The 21,988-nt window shown below is 30.6% G+C and overlaps 1 protein-coding gene across 1 annotated transcript in view; it reads right to left on the bottom strand.

Annotated features, from left to right (window-relative positions):
• The window catches only part of LOC127705794 (kelch domain-containing protein 8A-like), a 77,491-nt gene that overhangs the window by 19,287 nt on the left and 36,216 nt on the right, over window positions 1-21,988 (bottom strand). The window contains exons 3-4 of the mRNA XM_052210145.1: window positions 4,475-4,639; window positions 3,366-3,572 (exon numbers count right to left, since the gene is read on the bottom strand). Of these exons, the coding sequence (XP_052066105.1) occupies window positions 3,366-3,572; window positions 4,475-4,639 (372 nt within the window). The remainder of the gene's footprint in view (window positions 1-3,365; window positions 3,573-4,474; window positions 4,640-21,988) is intronic.

Raw genomic sequence — 21,988 nt, 5'->3', positions numbered from 1 at the left:
CAAAATTATCGCCCCCATTACGCCACCTAATTTTTATAATCGTAAAAATGGAAGCAATTGTAGTGATGACGCGCTGTCAATTTAGCTCTTGAAAACCGATAAATTTATCCACATAGCATCTTTACGATCCTTATATGCCAGTTGTATTTTTAAAAACAAATGTATCTACTAGCTATTATGCATCATTTAATACACTTTTATGCATTTGGTCAACTTAAAACTATTGTCTGATTGGTTGTCAAGGGGGAATTTTCGAAAGTTCAAAAATATTTAAAAATATTCTAATTAAATATTTCGTGGAAGGGCAGACTAAATATTTTCAGAAGTTGAAGACTAATTACCCTAAATAAAATGATTTTTTTTTAAGTTCTGCATTTTTAAGATCCATAATTTAAGAAAAAACACATGCATAAGATGCATAAAACCCTAAATGAGGCACATTCAATAAACTTTTAAAGCTGATAGAAACAGATGCAAACAATTCAAATTTACCAACTTGGTTTTTTTACCTTCTCTAACAAAAAGTTCCATTTCTTTTGTTTAATTTCAACTGGGTTTCTGCCTGTGTATAATTAAAAACTATCTGAAAATATATTTTCCCAAAAGTTGGTCTATATAAAAACAGTGAGATGTGGTATGATTGCCAATGAGACAACTATCTACCAGAGTTCAAATGATGTGAATGTAAGCAATAATTAGTCACCATACGGCCTTAAACAATGAGAAAAACACATACTTTATAGTCAGCTATTAAGTCTTGACATGCAAAAAGTGAAACAATTCAAATAAAAAGACTAATGGCCTAATTTATAACAATTTAATCTACGAAAAACAAATATGACACACATGAACCACCAACAACTACTGAAGTACAATCTCCAGACTTGGGACAGGCCGGCACATAATGAATGTAGCATGGTTCAACTTTTTTGTGAGTGCTCAAACCTTCCCTTACCCGGGACAGCTTTGTTACAGAACAGCAAAAGAACAAACTGTACAAATCAGTTGCTGCTGTGACTTTGGCCTTTGACCCAGTGACCTCAAATTCATTAGGGACCTCAATATCAAAAGGGGTGTTATTTACCCCATAGGACATTATCAAACCAAATTTTGTTAAAATATTATTTATAGTGCAAATGAGAATGTCCAGAAACTGAAATGATGATATCAGGACATATCAATGTCTGAATTGCATTCATCATATTTATAAGCTGGGGTAGACTATGTGGCAACAAGCATTTTGATTATAATAGGTACTTCTACTATTTTAGTAAGCATAAAAATTAACTATAACCATTTTCATATATGATGATTTGGCATAATACTCTGCAGGGTAGCCATCATTAATCTAAATTAGCATGTGGCAACTGGGCTAATCAAAATAACTGTTAATAAATATTAGCAAGTAATATTTTTTGTCTCTAATATAATGACTGACATTCATTCAGATATTTCATACAAATAGCTAAGCTTTTACTATAAAGAATAAAGTCCAATGTATAAATAGAGAATATTATATGGCTTTTTCAATATCACACCCATATCAACTGGAGACACCAATATAATCCCAAGAGCTCTGCTCGAGGGATTATATTGGTTGAGGGTTGATACAGGGTGTGATATTGAAAAAGCTATATCATATACACTTTATTATATACTTCAAGATGATGTTTTTTTTTCACGTGGGATGATGTAATTCAAATTTGGGGTTTGATAAAGCCTTTACAACTGTGACTGATATCGATGACATGACGTCATAGAGTTTAGGGGTTTGATAAAGCTTTTGCAACCGTGACTGATATTGATTAAAAATCATTTTGTATTAGTTTAAACATTCATAATTAAAATTTAAGAATCAAAAGTTCAGACCCTACTTCAAAAGGAGTAAATTTTAGAATAAAAATGAGTTTTTCTTTGTTTTTTTAACTAAATAATCTTTTTGTTTAGTTATCTTGCAAGTTTGACAACAAATTAATTCTCTAATTTTTAAGTGATTGCTTTAAATAAGATACTTTGAATTACACAATGTATAATTAATAATAAAGTTATTTACTACTAGCTACTGGTACAATCATTAATTAGTTATTTTCTAAAAGTAAAGCATATAAATAATAACATTGGATTGATGACACATTGTAATTAGTTGACTAGTAATAATAAAATCTTTTGATCTTCAATTATTAAATAATTGAAAGATAACAAACAATCCTAAATGTTTTTTATTTGATTTACACTTTTGATCTCCAATTATTAATTGATTAAAAGACAATAAACTTTTAAACACCTTTGAACTTTGGTATAAAGGTGAGCACATTTTACATTACACACAAAGCCCAAATAATTTTGAGTAAATTGTACATTATATATACAGATCCACTATGGAGGAAATTCACATCATTCTTAACCTTAGAATTCCTCATTCAAACCATAAAAAGTAACTTACATGATGGAGTACACTAGCATTGTAAATTACGCTCAGCAACTAAAGACTATTGGTGTCACATGACCAAGCAGTTACCCAACTGAATTTATTAGGTAATTATCTATTTTCTATTTATCATGGCATCATTTGTACAGTTATCATACAGTAATATTCTTGAAAGTTTATTTTAAAAAAAAGAGGGTTACAAATATATCTAATATAATAATTGTGAATAGTGTCCTTAATTTCTATTATAAAAGTGTACCTTTTTATTATGTAAACCAATTTGAATCCTTATTTTTTTAACTGCTAACTGTTATTCTTGTATGTTACTATAATTTTTATTTTATCTTATTACAGAATGCAAGATACAAGAACTTGATCGCCACTTGTTTGCAGCAGACATCAATGGTTGCCATTCTTACAGACTTCGTCTCCAGACTCATAAGTCCACCACACTTGGAATTCGTAAGATGTATAACCAGTACAGAGAGAAGAAATGGAACCAGATCCAAGAGTTCTCTTCCCTGATCATGAAGTCTGCCAGCACATCTCCATCAAGATCTACCAACAGCACCATAGAGATGTCACCAAGGACAAGACAACTTGACAACGACACCACAGTACAGTCACTGACAGAAGATTTCTGTAGTCTTTCCAGAGACAGTTAAATTTGTTATTGTTATTACAGTATTAATATGTTATTGGTTATCTTTAATTTGTAGTGCTTTATATTGATATTATTATTTGGAATGTTATCAAATAAATAATATGATGAATACTTTTACTTGCTGACCAGTCACTGATACATTATGAACCAGAACTAACAATATAATACAAATAATCTCCCAAGGCTACATGTACCTTAATAAGGAAAATCACTCATGATAGAGTAAGACAGTAAATAAACAACTGATTTATTAACTGTATAAAAGAAGCTTACTTTTCTCTGTGTCAAAAACTTCACATGCATCTGAGAATCCTTCTGTGGCTGGTTGTTTTAATCCTCCCATACTGAATATATGTTTATCTGTAGCAGTATACATAGCAAACACCCTCTTACTGGGGATATCTGGTAACTTCTCCCATTTATCTTCAGTAAAATCATAACATTCTAAAGCTGTGTTAGGTAACTTTCCCTGTCTTCCCCCTGAAACAAAACATGCTAGGAAATTAATGATAAATTTGTACAAACAAATATAAAATAGAATACTGTTTACATCTTGCTCTTTCTGTTAGGTATTTTCATTTCAGTTGATCTTTACAGACCTTCAAATAAGGAAAAGATGAAGAACAGCAATTAAAGCATTGTTCCTAAGACGTATTTCATAGGATTTGTCTTATGTATATCCTCTTCACATCTCTTGATTTCAATGTAAATAATTAACTATTACTAGCTAGAGACAGCTCAAGTTTGAAACCTACTCATTAAAAAGACCTTATCACTATTTTTATGCAACAGCTAGACATCATAGGGGTTCCAGTAAAAATGTTGATGTCAAAGAGGTAATGTCTAATGCTAAAAGAGAAAAGTCATATCAATAGTCCAAGTGTTGCACATTCCCAAATAGCGATAAAGTCTATGTTTGTAGTCAATGTACAACATACACGTCCTTCAATTCATACGTAAACAGTTTCACTATTCCAAAATACTGGAATCTTTTAATCCCTGAAGGATTTGTTGCAAATCTAAAAAAAAATCCCCAAAATATAAAACTTAGACAATAAAAATTTGCTTTGTAATTGCCTCTACTGGTTGAAAACCAGTTACCATCAGAAATTCAGTTTTACTGAAGTAATTTTTAACAGTAACTCTTTTGGGAAATATTCTTTTAACATTAAAAGGGTTACCAAAAGTTAGGTTTAACACTGTAGACTTTGACACCTCTTATAAACAACGAGAAAACAGGTTTCTTCTATGTCGATTTGGGGAAAAGTTTATAGGTACGTCCCCGTTGACCATGTTACGGTCATTTAAATATAGCATTATGTAACACAAAATGTATAGCTTATCATAACACCTCTAGTAGATAACATCAATGATTAACTTACCACATACATACAACTTTTCATTGACAAGAAATGCATATGTAGCATATCTAGGTGTGGGCATTCCTTTCATAGCCTTCCATGTATTAGTTTCTACATCATATGCACAGAGGGTGTCTTTTGGATTAGTATCTAAACCCATGCCACCACAAACAATAATTTTGTTGTCTGGAACAAAGAAATGTAATGGATCATTATTAAACATTAAGTTTACCAATAAGCATTGTTATTTGTACAAGGCCATGTTTAAAAAAAACCTGATAACAAGGTCATGTTAAAACAAAAAGTGTATCATGTAACTGTTTTTCAAAATGAAAAGTTTGCCCCAAATAATTAGTCCATTATTTCAAGATGAAAAATGTTTCAAGTTTGATGCATATGTGAGAAAGTAGAGAAAATCTAGCATAGTTTTGCCAGTTACAACTCTTTTAGGTTAAAGATACATGTTAGAGTTTTTTGTGAAAGTTAACAAAATCTTCTGGATTTCAACCACTATTAAGCCTAGGAAACATAGAACATAGAGTTGGACAAACTAAATATTCAACTCAGATACACTAGTAGCAAGATTTAAGTCTGAAACGGTCATTTTGGTCTGATCAAGTCTTAATCGCCTTGATTTACTGCTAGGGAAAAACGTTAAGACCGGTTTAGACTTTCAGACTCTGTTCCGATATATCGTGTTCAGTCAGATCAGTCGGGTCAAGATAAACAAGACAGATTCTTCTAGCGTTCAAATAAGACTTGATTAGATCACGTTCAGATAAAATAAGACCAAAGGTAAAAAATCTGTTTATTTGCTGTAAGATCGTGTTCAGTCGTGTTAAGATTTTAAATATTTTAAATAAAACGAGCGACACTTTATCTGTGTTTATCAGGGGTTACTCCCCTTTATGAATAAAATCGGCATAGCTAGGAGGATATTCTTTTGTGGTCTTTTAATGTAAGACTGTATATCTATTTCATTAAATAACGTATGCAAACGTACAATTCATTTTTTCCCGATAGAATTTTTAACATTTAATTGGTTATATAAGAAAAGATTAATTGTCTTAACCGGGAAATGTGTTAGTCATTAAAACTTTGCAGTCGTGCTTTCTGACATAAAGTAGTCCTGTATTTATTCATTCCGCCCGTAAAGATATAATGATAAGTAATATATCCCAAAGACGTTCTGAAATTTTCTTAAACATTTTTTGTTTCTAATGTAAAATAATAGTTCTGATCCATATAAAATTTGTCAAGAAAAATATATTCTAAGTATCTAATTTACTTTAAATTTTTAAATATTATATAGATGACAGTTGCTTGGTGAAAGTTATTTACATTTCAATAAACGGATTATCTAAGCAGTCAACCGAAACGGGTTGTCATAAAATATCTAAATAGTTACCCATGCAACGCTTATGATGTTTTATCTATGGACGTAAAATGAATAAAGTTCCATGTTTTATCTGATCGATCAATTATATTTACAAACATTTATTTACGCTGATTTACGTGTGTGCACATATAACTATATAAACACGTGTTGACTACAAGCCGGTCATCATGGTAGATTTAGGCAAATTGAAAATTGACCTATCGATGGACAAAACCATTAATGACTATCCTCTTTCATCTCTCCCATCAAAGCAAAACAAGAGGACTGGTAAAGCAAAATTAAGCCTTTTCGAGCAAATTGACCCAAACTTGTATGATGAACATGCTAAAATCATCACATTCTACACAAACCTTGACAGAATCCAACCATGGATAAAAACACTAGATATTTACTATTATGACAATCTTGGAAAGGAACCTGATTATGATATTGAATGGTATGACGAACCCAAAACATGGGAAAACCGAAACAACAGTGGAAATTCTGTGATGATTGAAGTATTAAAAAAGGGGGAACTTCAATTTAATATTACATTTTTTGTCACAACAGGAACAATAAGAGTACAAGGCAGTCATTATTATGAGTTTGTGGATATTCATTTTCCAATTCTGAAAGATATTCTTGATAAAGTTCTTACAAACATATCACAAACCAGTCCTACTAATACATGTATTTCACACGAATGTCATGATGACAATAACAATACACACATTAATGAATTATGCCCTGTTGACAAGGTCACTTGTGTATTACCTGACTCCCAGACTGGGTTAAAATCAGTACTAGTACAAGAAGATCAACCTCAAAAAGATGATTTTCAAAGGCTTGAATTAAATTTAGTTGACACGCTGGCTAAAATAGAACACAGTCACAATGAAAACTTCAGCAAAGTATTAACTGCTGTTAAACAATGCAATGATGATGTTCTAGTCTTGGGAAAAGGTAGAAAAGACGACAATGAGATATCAACATTACAATTAAAATATAAAACCGTACAAACAGAAAAACAGACTTTGGAAGTTAAATTAAAACACGAGCAAAGCAATATTATGTTAATTAAAGCTCAACATGAAGATCAAATGAAATGTCACAATCAAATACTGGAGGAGACTAGAGCAGAAATGAAAAAGGTATTAACTACTTCAAACTCTGAGATCGACTTTCTATCGGTAAGCCTACAAACCAAAAATGAAGAAATTGACAAACTAACTGATACTCTAAAACGACATACTCAACACTTGGAGAAATTACAAGAAGAAAATATCTCTCTCCGCTCCCAAATGATTTCTCGATTTGAAGATTTTCATCTTGTTAATGCAGACACGAAATATACTGACAAATCTAAACTTGACATTGATAACAAACCAACAATTATTTTAATTGGTACATCCAATACCAAACGTATCAATGCAGAGAAGCTATCGCCATCATTTACAACCAATAAGGTTACTGCTTTCAATTTAGAAGAAACTAAACAAGCTATTTTGGAGATATCGGATATAATTCCAAATCTAGTAGTGTTTCATTCCCTGACGAATGATTTGAAAATAAAATCACCACAGCAATGTGTAGAAGAAATACAAGATATTGTCAAGCTTGCACTTCAAAAATGGCAAAATAGTGGTTGCATCATCTCTCTTACTACTCCTCGACTCGACAGTGTAATTTTCAACACAAATGGACAAATCATAAATGCCTTGTTGAAACAAATATATGATGACAATAAAGATGTTCTACTTGTTGATCATGGCAATATGTTGCGAAATGGAAACCCAATTGCAGAGCTACTAAGTGAAGATAAATTTCATCTCTCTGACTCTGGCGTGTCTCAGCTATCGGCAAACTTAAAGCGTGGAATACACACTGCCTTAAACATTCCCATGCCAAATTCAAGAGGTAGATCCAAATCGCGCAACACAAGAGGACGTGGACGTGGACGTGGCAGAGGTCATCATGATTAACTTGCTTTTTAATATTATACATATTACCATATCATTATGTTGACTTCCTTTAACATGTTTAAAGTCATTTACATATAATTTATATATACATGTACAACTTTATATATTTCTTCTTTTTTTTGGGCTGATAAATTCATATTCACATTTGAATAGATTTTTCAAATGAAACAGCCATTATGTGAAGAAGTCACACTATTACATGGTCATATATATGTAACCTCTGCTAGGTATAAAATTAAAGTTCGCCTTTTTTATTTTATTTTATTCATTTTTATTTTTAGTTTTCACATTTGAATCATACTTTTGATCTTGAATTAACCCAGGATATCAGGTTATTCAACCCAAATCAGTTTAATAGTTATTCAGTTAAAAGAGGATACATAGAAAAGAAATTATCTGTCATTATATCATAGACTATTTGTATTTAGAAAACCATGGTAAAAACTATCCTCTAAATAAATCTACTTATTTCAAATATTTACATTTCTGAATATTTTCCTTGTTGTCTCTTCCTTTTATTTAGAGACAAATTTTTATTATTTTTTTTTATAGATAGAAAATCTATTCTATTATTTATACCAGATTTAATTGTATCAACTAAAATGCCAAAATCAAACCAATCATCTGTAAAATTTGGTTATTGGAATATAGGTGGCTTATTTTCAAAGGGCATGAATAAAGCAGAGGATCCCCTTTTTCTGAAACATATAGAGAATTACGACATTGTTTTTTTAGTCGAAACTCATGTGGGGTATAATTCCCAAATACACAATATTGGTAAATTTCATTATCATCCAATATGTAGAAAATTATCAAATAATAACCGTCATTTTGGGGGTATAGCAATTCTACAGAAAAGTCACGTTAAACCTCATGTCAAAATATTGATTAACAGTAATCCAGATTATCAATGGATTAAATTAGAAAAATCCTTTTTTGGATTTAAAAGTGACCTATTTATTTGTGTACTGTACAACCCCCCCCCCCCCCCCCCCCCTGTTACGTCTAAATATACCCAAGAACTCTCTTCTGATGTTTTTGAATGCATAGAAATAGATATCTTTCAGTATAAAAAAATGGATGAAATTTTGTTATGTGGAGATTTTAATGCCAGAATAGGCTCTGAAAATGACTTTATAGTAAACGATGATTCAAAATTTACTCCAATTTTTGATACATACCCTACTGACAAAAACATTATGACAAGAAAAAGTCGAGACCAAAAAATTGATCAAAGAGGCAAAGAAGTTTTGGATTTTTGCATTAGTAAACAAATAAGAATTTTAAATGGCAGAGTTCTTGGTGATACATTTGGTAATTTTACTTGCTATACCCCCAATGGTGCAAGTGTGGTTGATTATGTTGCTGTGTCGGAAGAAATTCTTGAAAATGTACTGTATTTTAAAGTATCCAGATTTATTCCCACATTATCTGATTGTCATTGTAAACTTGAGTGGGAATTATCTGCAAAATATTGTGTTCCTGGAGAAAATGATATTCCAATCCAGTTGAAAAATATGACACCTAATTATATCTGGACTGACTGTTCAGCAATAAAATTTCAAGAAACACTTTCTTCAGATACACTACAAAACTACATACTAGAATTCAACAACAGCACAATTCAATTTACTCAGACATCAGTAGATGAAGCATCATCAAAACTTCAAACATCTTTTTATCAGCAGCAAATCTATCACTTAAACGACCTTTAAAAAAACACACAAACAAACAAAAAAACAAAAAGTGGTTTGACGCAAGTTTACAACAAGCTCGAACTAACTTGCTTAATTATGGAAAAATTTATTCAAGATTTCCATATGATCCAATTATCAAAAATCACTTTTATAAACTGAATCGTGAATACTCCAAACTAAGGAAATATAAATACAAACAATACAAACAATCATTGATTAGTCAGCTGGACTCCTTGCACGAAGAGAATCCAAAACTGTATTGGAACTTAATTAATGAACTACAGGAAAAAAATGAAACTAAAAAAAAATGTGGAGTACAACCATCAACTTTGATATCACATTTCCAAAAGTTGTCACAACTGAAAGGTGAATTTCAAAGTAGATATACAGAGCTATGTGAAAAACTGAAACAGTTAGAAAACTCAAAATGTTTCAACGAGTTGGACTCCGTTATCACTGAGTCTGAAATATCCAAAGCCATTTCACACTTAAAATGCAATAAATCATCAGGCTTGGATAACATTAGTAATAATATGATAAAGAATGGACAGACTTTCCTTTTAAAAAGTTTTCAACAGATGTTTAATACTTGTCTGTCTTCAGGTATATACCCAACATCTTGGGCTGAAGGTTATATTACACCAATTTTTAAAAGCAACGATACAAGTGACCCTAACAATTATAGAGGAATAACAATAACAAGTGCAATTGGAAAGCTTTTTAATAGAATATTAAGTCTAAGACTGGACAAATTTCTTCAGGAACATAATATTATACATGATAGTCAAATTGGATTCACAAGGAAAGCCAGAACTGCAGATCATATGTTTATTTTAAACTGTCTTATTAACAAATACTGTAATTCAAAAGAAGGTAGACTGTTTGCCTGTTTTGTTGATTTTCAGAAGGCTTTTGATACTGTTATACATACAGGGATCAAGATTAAACTACTAGATATTGGGGCTGGGTCTTATTTTTATAACATTATTAAAAGTATGTATGAAATTAGCAAATCATGTGTCAAAATTCAAAATCAAGTAAGTGATTTTTTCCCATTAGATATTGGAGTCAAACAAGGTGACAACCTCAGTCCGAATTTATTCAAGATATTCATAAATGATTTGCCCAGATATTTGTCAGATACTAGAGACCCAGTTAATGTCAATGACAAAGATCTACATTGTTTAATGTATGCTGATGATATTGTTTTATTATCTACATCAGCTGAAGGACTACGAGAAAAGCTGGGAATGCTTGATAAATTTTGCAAAGATTGGTGTCTCAATGTGAATACTAATAAGACAAAGGTGCTGATTTTCAACAAGGCAGGCAGACATGTAAAACAGATATTCACATTTCAGAATATAAATCTGGAATGTGTTTCAAAATACAAATACCTAGGTTTATATTTAAGCTCATCTGGTTCATTCAGTTATGCTCAAAATGAACTATACAAAAAATCCCTGAAAGCTCATTTCAAATTAAGGAAAGATCTTTTATCACTTAATCCTGATGTAAAAACAAGTATTCATGTTTTTGACCACACTGTAAAACCTATTTTATTATATGGTAGCGAAATATGGGGGATGTTTAATTCTCTTTCCTCTAAATGTAAGAAGGAAGATATATCTTTTGAAAAATTATATTCAGGTTTACCCTGTGAGAAACTTCATATAAAATTTTGTAAATTTATACTTGGGGTACACAAGAAAACAACAAATGCTGCAGTGTTATCTGAACTTGGAAGATTTCCAATATATTTTAATATTATAAAAGGAATGTTATTGTACTGGTATAGATTAGAGAATTTAGGTAATAATTTTCCTCTATTAAAAGAGGCATATACACAATCAAAGACACTACATCACATGAATATAACATCATGGTATGGTTCAATAAATGTTGTTTTTAAAATACTTGGTATTGACTATACAAATGCCATAAATGCTCCATTTTGTGAATCCTTATACAAATTTAAGAAATATATACAAACCAAGCTATCAATATTGTTTATTAGCTGTTGGAAAAAACAAATAGATAAATTTTCAGACAGTAAACTGAAAACCTACCTTTTATATAAAACAAATTTTGGTTTTGAAAAATATCTAACATTGATCAAGAATTTTGAACTTAGAAGAAGTTTTACTAAATTACGTGTATCTTCTCATAGATTACAAATAGAATTAGGTAGATATCAGGGTATTCCCCGAATTAACAGAATATGTAATAAATGTTCTTCCAATACTGTCGAAGATGAGGCTCATTTTCTATTTGATTGTAACAAATTTGAGGATGATAGAAATTGTATGTTAGCTAGTATTGCACAATATAATTCTTATTTTAATCATATGAACAGTCAAAGCAAAATTATCTGGTTATTTAGTGTAGAAAATGTTGAGTTACTTAAAATAATATGTAATTTTATATACAAACATCTTCCTTAGTGAAGATTAGTTAAAGGAAATCTATGTGTGTATATACATTTGATTGGACATAGAAAATTATATTCATCTGAATATCACAAACATACTAGCCGATTAAAAAAAAAAAAAATTGTTAAGATATATTATTTATTCAAATGTTCTCTTATATCCTTGAGGCATCGTCCCCTGGTATCAACTGCATTCAAGTTACCTATGATGCTTCCTTGTTTGCTTTTGATACAGGTAGGAAAGAGACATTTACACACATTTTACATGCCTATGGCCCATAAGGTATCGCCCCCTGGTGTCAGCTGCCTTTAGGAAACCATAATGCTTTCCTATTTGCTGCTGACACAGGATGAGTCATGGACATGTTTAATTTCTACTTTCTTTTTGGCTAATTATTATATATTTAATTGATCCAACTTTTTGTGTACTATACATATGTGGATATCTATTTTTCTTTTTTTCTTTTTGGGCTGCTTGTTTGTTATCTATATCAACCACACTTGCAATAAAATGCATTAGTATTAAAAAAAACAACATACTATATTCTCGTTTAACTTTTTTTTTTTTTTATCTCATTGTTTGTATTGTATTATGAAAAAATTATTGATGTTGTAATGTTTATGCCCTTTGGGGCCCATAATTGGAAATAAAATATCTTATCTTATCTTATCTTATATAAGGATTTACCGGGTAAAATTATTACATTGACAAATAAAACATTATTTTTTCAAAAAAAATGCAACAAGAATAAAGAATATTTTAAGAATTTAGTTGACAGTTTATATTTACCATTAGGTACCTATAAAGACCGATTTCGATACCTCTCTTGATTTTTTTTTATCATCAAGTTTTTTTTAGCAAGAACTAATACAAGAATAAATCATATAGAAAAATATCAAACAACGATTGATAAAATCTTGTGTACGGTTTATATTTCTGTTTCGTATCAGATTTTTTTTATAACACCAGCGTTACTTCTCATTTAAAAAACAGTGAGATGCTTACTTGCTTTTTCGAAATTGACCAAAAAGCTATAGAATAACGTAGCGAAATGACTGTACTTATAGATTATACCTTTGTTTTTCCATTTTGAATTGTTTTACACTAGTCATTTTGGGGACCCTTATAGCTTGCTGTTCGGTGTGAGCCAAAGCTCCGTGTTGAGGCCGTATTTTTTATCTATAATTGTTTTATACTTTGTAACTTGGATGGAGATGATTATTTGGCACACATACCACATCTTCTTATTTATATTAACCGGGAGCAGTTTATAATATTTTCATTTCGATAAAAAGAAATATGCAATTCAGTAAATCAAATCGATTTGTACCATATTGTTACATTCAAAAGTCTTTAACTGAAGTAAATGATTGATAGAAATACATTATTTGTATTGCATCGCTCCTAAAATAATGTCCAGTGTCAAATATTACACATCGATGATCACTTAGATGTTCAATTGATTCAACCAAAAATTAAACTTAGGACTAGGATCAAATGCAATTCATTACGTTACAATTGTATCCAATATTAATATTGTTATAACATTCAGTCGAGGAAAAGACACATGTGACATTGATATGCATTGGTTTGTTCTAGCCTGATACGGCGAGCGCGTGTCGACAAAAAAGGTCATGTTAACAAGAGAACAATTGTTGTGAATCAGAGCCAAATTGACCTTTGTTCCAACTTTACTCATAAATAATGCGTGCTTGTGGACAAAAGGTCACAGACGAAAGGTCACAATTCAGTTTCTGAGACTATTTTCTTTGAAAAAGAGAAACTACTTATTCAAAAAAATATATTTTGTATGTATCTTGAACTATTGTATATATAAACCAACTCTGTAAACAAATGTATTAAATGAACAAATAATTGTTTAGTAAACAAACTATCAAAGTGGATTGGTACCTAAACAGCTTCATGGTGCTAAGAAATATTATATCATTTGCATGATTAAAATTTAATAAATCTTCATTTACCAAGGCTAATGAACAATTTCATAAACTGTAAAAAGAATATATGTAATACAAAGTAATTTTTCAAGATATTTCTCTTACATACTTAAACAATTGTCACTTCCTGTCCTGTGACTTTTTGTCCTGTGACTTTTCAGTGTTCGCTTACTGTTAAGAATAGGACCTCCCTTACCCAGGACCTCCCTTACTAATGGAGAGAAAGCTGTCGGGACTACCAATCCTAATTGTTAGAGAGAATAAAAAGTACATCAGTCATTCTCAATTTTATATGTTTTGCGTAAAACAAAACGGTTTTAAATGTTGAATTTAAGGAATGCTCGGATTTAAAAAAATAAATCTTTTTCGTTTGCTTTTCGTTGAAATCATCCTGAATATTATGTAATATTGTACGCTGAACATTCAACGATCATGGCCAAGCATGTGTTCTTCAAAATGCAATCTGTAGAAAAAAAAACACGGTTTTAAATCATGTACATTGGAAATCAAGAATCGTGTGTCGTGTTCGACCTATAATCCTTTATTAAATAGTCGAAATTGACTATTAATATATAGTTTTGTTTTGCACCTACGTAACTCTATATATGCATGTTTTTGCCACTTTGCTTGGAAAAATTATCATATATCTTAATTCTCTTTCAATAACATTTCCTTATTCAATTTGCTACTCGTCTACCAAAAAAAAAATAGATATTGTTTCATTTTTGCCATTTTGGTTATAATAAGTTCTTGGTAGATGTATGTCCTTTATGATCTCTCAGGTAAATATCAAAAATGAGTCCTGAGTTTTGACTGTTGTGAATTAAGGATTAGTTACTTTATGGAACACTTATTTCCTTGGATGGTAGTACAAACTTGTATTTTATCCTTTAAAGTTAGTATGCCTGTTTAATAATTTACAGTTTTAAGGAGAATTCTTCGTCTTTTGCAAATAGATGAAGAATAAAATGAAAATTTGCTTTCGATTGCATTCAGGCAGAGAGAAATATGTTTTGTTATATTTCAGACGATTTTTAGTACGGATATTAAACTATAATTCTTAATCTCTTCCAATTTACAAATATAATTTGGTATTGTTTTTTCTGCAAATGGTAGATGAAACTTGTATGTTCTAACTTTTTCAGAGGTCTGTGAAATCTTGAAAATATGACGTTCCCCGAAATCACAAGTCGCTATATAGAATGCTTGTAAAATTCAGAAACTTGCAGTACGCTCATATTTAATACTTTTCTGTTAAAAAAGAAAGTGTAAAAATTAGAAGGCGAAAACGGGAAAAGGGGAGGGTTGTTACACGAACACTTTCTTCGCAATTTAATTCTAAACGAATAGTGATTATCTAACTTTTTGTTCAAATATCGAATACACAATCAAATCTCTAACTTATCCACGCTTGCAATAGCCTTTTTATTGACAGGTTTCTGCTGGCATTTGATTGGACAACAGTTTAATGTAGGCGTGACAATCTATCACATTTATCCAATCAGCTGTCTTGTTAAACAAACCTGTGTGCGATGACCCACTGTCCACATAGTTTAGTTTAGAGAGTTTAGTAGTTTTTATACGACCGCAAAAAAATTTTTGTGGTCGTATATTGGTATGACGTTGGCGTCGTCGTCGTCGTCGTCGTCGTCGTCGTCGTCGTCGTCCGGCGTCGTCGTCGTCCGGCGTCGTCGTCCGAATACACATTAGTTTTCGCACTCTAACTTTAGTTTAAGTGAATGGATCTTTGTGAAATTTTACCATAAGGTTCAATACCACAAAAGGAAGGTGGGGATTGATTTTGGGGGTTATGGTACCAACAGTTAAGGAATTAGGGGCCAAAAAGGGGCCAAAAATAAGCATTTTCTAGTTTCCAGACAATAACTGTGGAAAGGTGTATGGATCTCTCTGAAATTATACTACAAGTTTCCATACCACAAAGGGATGGTTAGGATTTGCTTTGGGGGAGTATGGCTCAAACCGTTTAAGAATTAGGGGCAAAAAAGGGGGAAAAACAAGGTTGTCCTGGTTAATGGACAAATACTTTAGTACAAAACATAATTTAAAGCAGTGTAAGGGAGATAAATCAAATACATCATTGAAATTATCTCCCTTACACTGCTTTTAAATTATGTATAAAGTAATGGTTAATGAACAATTAAGATAATTAAAAACAGTGTAAGGGAGGTAATCCAAATACAACGTTTTGGTTACTTCCCTTACACTGCTTTTAAATTATGTTTAAAGAAATGCATATTTATAAAGGAAGACCAGTAAAAATATCTGCAAATGTTGCATCTTTTTTTTTACCAAAAAATCCATATGAAAGATTTGACACTATATTTTGAATTCTATTATAAAATAGATTAAGTTAGCATTATGGTAAATTTAAATGGGTAATTATGGTTGCAAATTCCATTGGAAATTTGAATTGAGATTATGACCATATCTTGAGGGAAAGAATTTTTTTGGGGAAAAAGGGGGGGGGGGGGGGTTAAAAAGAAATCGTGGGGGGTCAATTTTTCTCATTTCAGATTTCAGAAATTATAAAGAATTATTCTTCAAATATTATTTTTTTTTCAAATTTCAAATATTGAAAAATTTCAAGAAGTAATCTTTAATTGCACAGTATGGCGCATTAGATTTGTAAAATCTTTGACCACATTTATTTATTTGTTATGCCGAATCTAACCGTGTATTTAGATTTTTAATTTTGGGTCCAGTTTTCAAATTGGTCTACATTAAGGTCCAAAGGGTCCAAAATTAAACTTTGTTTGATTTTAACAAAAATTGAATATATGGGGTTCTTTGATATGCTGAATCTAAACATGTATTTAGGTTTTTGATTTTTGGCCCAATTTTCAAGTTGGTCCAAATTGGGGTACAAAATTAAAATTTGTTTGATTTCAACAAAAATTGAATATATGGGGTTCTTTAATATGCTGAATCTAACCATGTATTTAGATTTTTTATTTGTGGACCCCGCTATCAAATTGGTTCATATTGAGGTCAAAAGGGTCCAAAATTAAACTTTGTTTGATTTCATCAAAAATGGAATTATTGGGGTTCTTTGATATGCCAAATCTCACCGTGTATATAGATTTTTAATTTTGGGTCCCGTTTTTTAAATTGGTCTACATTAAGGTCCAAAGGGTCCAAAATTAAACTTAGTTTGATTTTAACAAAAATTGAATTTTTGGGGTTCTTTGATATGCTGAATCTAAACATGTGTTTAGATTTTTGATTATGGGCCCAGTTTTCAAGTTGGTCAAAGTTGGGGTCCAAAATTAAACTTTGTTTGATTTCAACAAAAATTGAATATATGGGGTTCTTTGATATGCTGAATCTAAACATGTATTTAGATTTTTGGCCCAGTTTTCAAGTTGGTCCAAATTGGGGTCCAAAATTAAAACTTTGTTTAATTTCAACAAAAATTGAATATATGGGGTTCTTTGATATGCTGAATCTTACCATGTATTTAGATTTTTTATTTGTGGGCCCGCTATCAAATTGGTTCATATTGAGGTCAAAAGGGTCCAAAATTAAACTTTGTTTGATTTCATCAAAAATTGTATTATTGGGGTTCCTTGATATGCTAAATCTAACCGTGTTTTTAGATTTTTAATTTTGGGTCCCGTTTTTTAAATTGGTCTACATTAATGTCCAAAGGGTCCAAAATGAAACTTAGTTTGATTTTAACAACAATTGAATTCTTGGTGTACTTTGATATGCTGAATCTAAACATGTGTTTAGATTTTTGATTATGGGCCCAGTTTTCAAGTTGGTCCAAATTGGGGTCCAAAATTAAACTTTGTTTGATTTCAACAAAAATTGAATATATGGGGTTCTTTAATATGCTGAATCTAACCATGTATTTAGATTTTTTATTTGTGGGCCCGCTATCAAATTGGTTCATATTGAGGTCAAAAGGGTCCAAAATTAAACTTTGTTTGATTTCATTAAAAATTGAATTATTGGGGTTCTTTGATATGCCAAATCTAACCGTGATTTTAGATTTTTAATTTTGGGTCCCGTTTTTTAAATTGGTCTACAATAAGGTCCAAAGGGTCCAAAATTAAACTTAGTTTGATTTTAACAAAAATTGAATTCTTGGGGTACTTTGATATGCTGAATCTAAACATGTGTTTAGATTTTTGATTATGGGACCAGTTTTCAAGTTGGTCCAAGTTAGGGTCCAAAATTAAACTTTGTTTGATTTCAACAAAAATTGAATATATGGGGTTCTTTGATATGCTGAATCTAACCATGTATTTTGATTTTGGACATTGGACCATTATAGGTAAATTAAAAAAATTGAAGTTCTTGGACCACATTCTTTCTGTGTCAGAAACCTATGCTGTGTCAAATATTTAATCACAATCCAAATTCAGAGCTGTATCAAGCTTGAATGTTGTGTCCATACTTACCCCAACTGTTCAGGGTTCGACCTCTGCGGTCGTATCAAGCTGCGCCCAGCGAAGCATTTTATTTTTATAATGAATTGATCATCAAAAGGACGTTGTTGCTATTGTTGGCCAGGGACTTTCTATACTAATGAAAAAGTCCATGTGTGTGCTTGTCAGATAGAAATAGACAACGCTTATATTTAAGAATAAAAAAAGTGATGAAAAAGAAATATTACTATGCATTGGATGGATATTAAGACCATGGAAGTACTATATTGAATATAGTACTTCCATGCTACGATTAATCAGTTCAGTTCAGTTCAGTTTCTTGTATATTCCTCCATTAATTGTGGAGCATTACCCATAGGGTATAATTGTAGCAACTATATACACCTTAGAACATAAGGAAACATTTAATTATGTACAGATGACTGAATTTAGGCAATAATAATTACTAAATAATTAATATTATAACTAATTCATAGGATTGTCATCATAAAATTTTAAAAATAATATTCATAATGTGCTGAAGTGTAAGAATAAGTTAAGTAAGAACTGGATATATTTACAAATAAGAATTTAGAATTTAAGTGGTCTTAAATTAAACTTTCTTATAATTGTTAGTTAAAGGTGCTATACGTACATCAGAATTTATAATGAGAAGGTTATTTTATAAGACTTATGTAAAAGGGTTGGGGTTTAGAACGATTCATCATATATACATGTTTTCCTTCACAGTTTAAAGTTACCTTATTTCAGATCTTATCATTATTCTTTAAAGGTAACTGGATATTTTAAAACTTTGCAAAAAAATTTATTTAATTTAGGTCCTAATACGTCATAAAATAGTAAGATGGTAAAGTAGGGAACTATTTTATTTTCAAAAAGTTTACTTATACTGTACTTGTGTTCAAGTTTTTTTATCCTTTTTGTCCTCTGAGTATATGCATGGCTTGGGTGAAAGAAAAGCAATTGATCTATACTCATGCAAATAACCCTTTCAATTATGAATTCTTATAAACTGAACAAGTAATAGCTTTTCTAAAAAGCTAGCCGTCTCATAGCTGATGAAAGTGGAAAATGTTTTCTCTTTGTAGTTCAATTCGTTCAAAATTGTATGTAAATTGTAGTAGATAACAAAAATTATAAAAGGCTTATACCTTTTTTTAGATTTACCAATTTTTTTTGGGGGAAAGTATTAAAACTGGAAATTGGGGGTAATGTCTTTTTATCGATTATTTTTTTTCAAACAGATATCGGAGTTGTTCGTTGGCTTTTTCTTTGGTTGTTTGCTTGTTTATTTGTGTTAGAAAAGTATAACCGCTTCCACCTGAAAGTTTTTCGTTCATAATAGGCATCGAAAAGTGTAGAGAGCAGGCATGGGGTAATGCAAATTTGTAATTGTAATGCATGGTAATGCATTACATTTTTCCAAGTAATTGCATGTAATGTGTAATGCAGCAATTTGTGCATTACATGTAATTGTAATATAATGCATTACTTTAGCAAAAAGTTGTGTAATTTCATGCATTACATGGCATTACATGTCATTACTTTTTTCACATACTACATCTTTAACATATTGTTGGAGTTTTAACTAAACCAAATTTAAGATTTCTTGATTAATTAAGAATATGTTAATTTTAATTAAGGTGTATGTTTATTTTATAATTAGGGAAGTAATTCACAGTAATTAAATATTTCGTTTAAAATTTAAAGAAAAACAACAAAAAATATTTTTATAAAAGTAAAGTCAACATTAAGTTAAAATAATTAAAAATTGTAAAAGTCAAATTAAATAGACTTTTTACATGTATACTTATATTCAATTCATGGAACAGTTACTGCATATGCTATAATCTTTTGTGAAATGTAGTTGTTTTTCAAAATGTTTAATTTTTCTATTCACTAAAAATAAAATTTTCAAATGTAATGTGTAATTCAAGGCATTACTTTGCAAAAGTAATTGTAATATAATGCATTACTTTGATAAATGCATGTAATTGTAATTGTAATATAATGCATGGTTTGGTCAAAGTAATTGTAATATAATGCATTACATTGCAATGTAATTCGCCCCATGCTTGATAGAGAGTGAAACGTAGTAAAATTTAAACATATAAGAACACAATTAATATATTTCCAACGGTATCTCACATCTTTTCAAAAATGATCCTTAAAATGTAAAGCTTCACATATATGTATGGTTATTTTTGTTGTCGATGAAGATTTTGTCTATTCATTGTAGTTGGACTGCAATGTGGAATGCCCCACGCCTCTTTTTCTATATTTGAATAATGAGTATCCTTAACAATTAAATGTTTCTTTTTTCAGATTATTTGGTTTTATTGGACTTCTTGATTTTAATTTTTGATGAAAAATACTCAGAGTCGTGAGACGGGTAATTTGTTATATAAGACCTATTGTAAGCGCCTGAAAACAAAGTAGTTTCGCCGCCATTTTTTTTCAAATCATAATAGACGTCGTTGGTTATAAAGAAGGTGATAAGTTCTGCAAAGCTACTTTAAGTTCACTATGAGGCCATCAACATAAGAGAATCAACAAATTTGACCAAAACTTAATCAAGCATACAGCTTGATACTGTATCTTTTGTTATTGTTTTACTTGTACATATCTTCATATTTATTTACTATACCATTTAATGTTGGGTGACGAATAAGGCCCTTATCATACTTACCCTTAAAAGCTTGACATACTGGATTGACATAATCTTTTGTGGGAGACCGTTCGTATGTTGACATATAAATGTCTTTTTGTTTTATGATCATAGTATATGTATGTTTATACTTGTTTTTACAATTCTTGTAGAAAACATACAATTAAGAATAATCTTTTAAAGTGCCAACAGTATTTTCGTCTTTTAAATTTATAATTTTCTTTTCTTTCTCTTTCTCTCATTTAGCATGTCTAGTATAAATAGTCAATAAACCTCAAAACAAACATTAGAAGTTTGTTCCTGACCCTGCTCATAGTTCCAAGTAATATCTGAATTATTTTTTGCTATTAAGATTATTTTTTGTAGCAAAAAAAATGTTCCGGCGTGACATTTGTTCCGCTGGAACTTATTTCATAGGAAATATGTTCCACCGGAATTTATATCACAGAAAATTTTTACCCGGAATATATATTTTAAGAAAATATGTTCCAGCACTGTAAAATTTGTTCCGGAACTAATTTTTTTACTAAATGTTAAATAAGTTCCGGGTGTTATAGATTAACATGATGCATTAACTTTATATCAAGCAAAACATTCTATAGTTGTACCTGACAAGTTTAATAATCAACATTGAAGTCTTTAAACAACACGACAACGTTCAAAATAAGGTAAATCTTTGAGAAATTCAAATTAAGTCAGCATATATATTGTACGTAGATAATATGATTAAAAAACAAATGCACAACTATTATGAACAACTGCGATAAATATTTAAAACACACTATTTCATTTTTTGTCTCGCCTTGACGGAGTCAAAAAGCGAGACATAGGTATGCTGTTTCCGGCGTCGGCGGCGGCGGCGTCGTCAACAATGTATTAGTTTGTGATTAGGTCTAGTTTATGGCGAACCACAAGTGGTAGGTCAATCATATTTGGTATGCAGTTGTATTAGCATTGGCACATCTCATTTCCATGGAGATTATTTGGCCCTGTCCCCTCAGTCATGGT

This window comes from Mytilus californianus, unplaced genomic scaffold (genome assembly GCF_021869535.1).
Source record: "Mytilus californianus isolate M0D057914Y unplaced genomic scaffold, xbMytCali1.0.p SCAF_1, whole genome shotgun sequence".
NCBI lineage: Eukaryota > Metazoa > Mollusca > Bivalvia > Mytilida > Mytilidae > Mytilus > Mytilus californianus.
The sequence above is the reverse complement of the archived record's forward strand: the minus strand, read 5'-3'. Positions and strand labels throughout refer to the sequence as shown.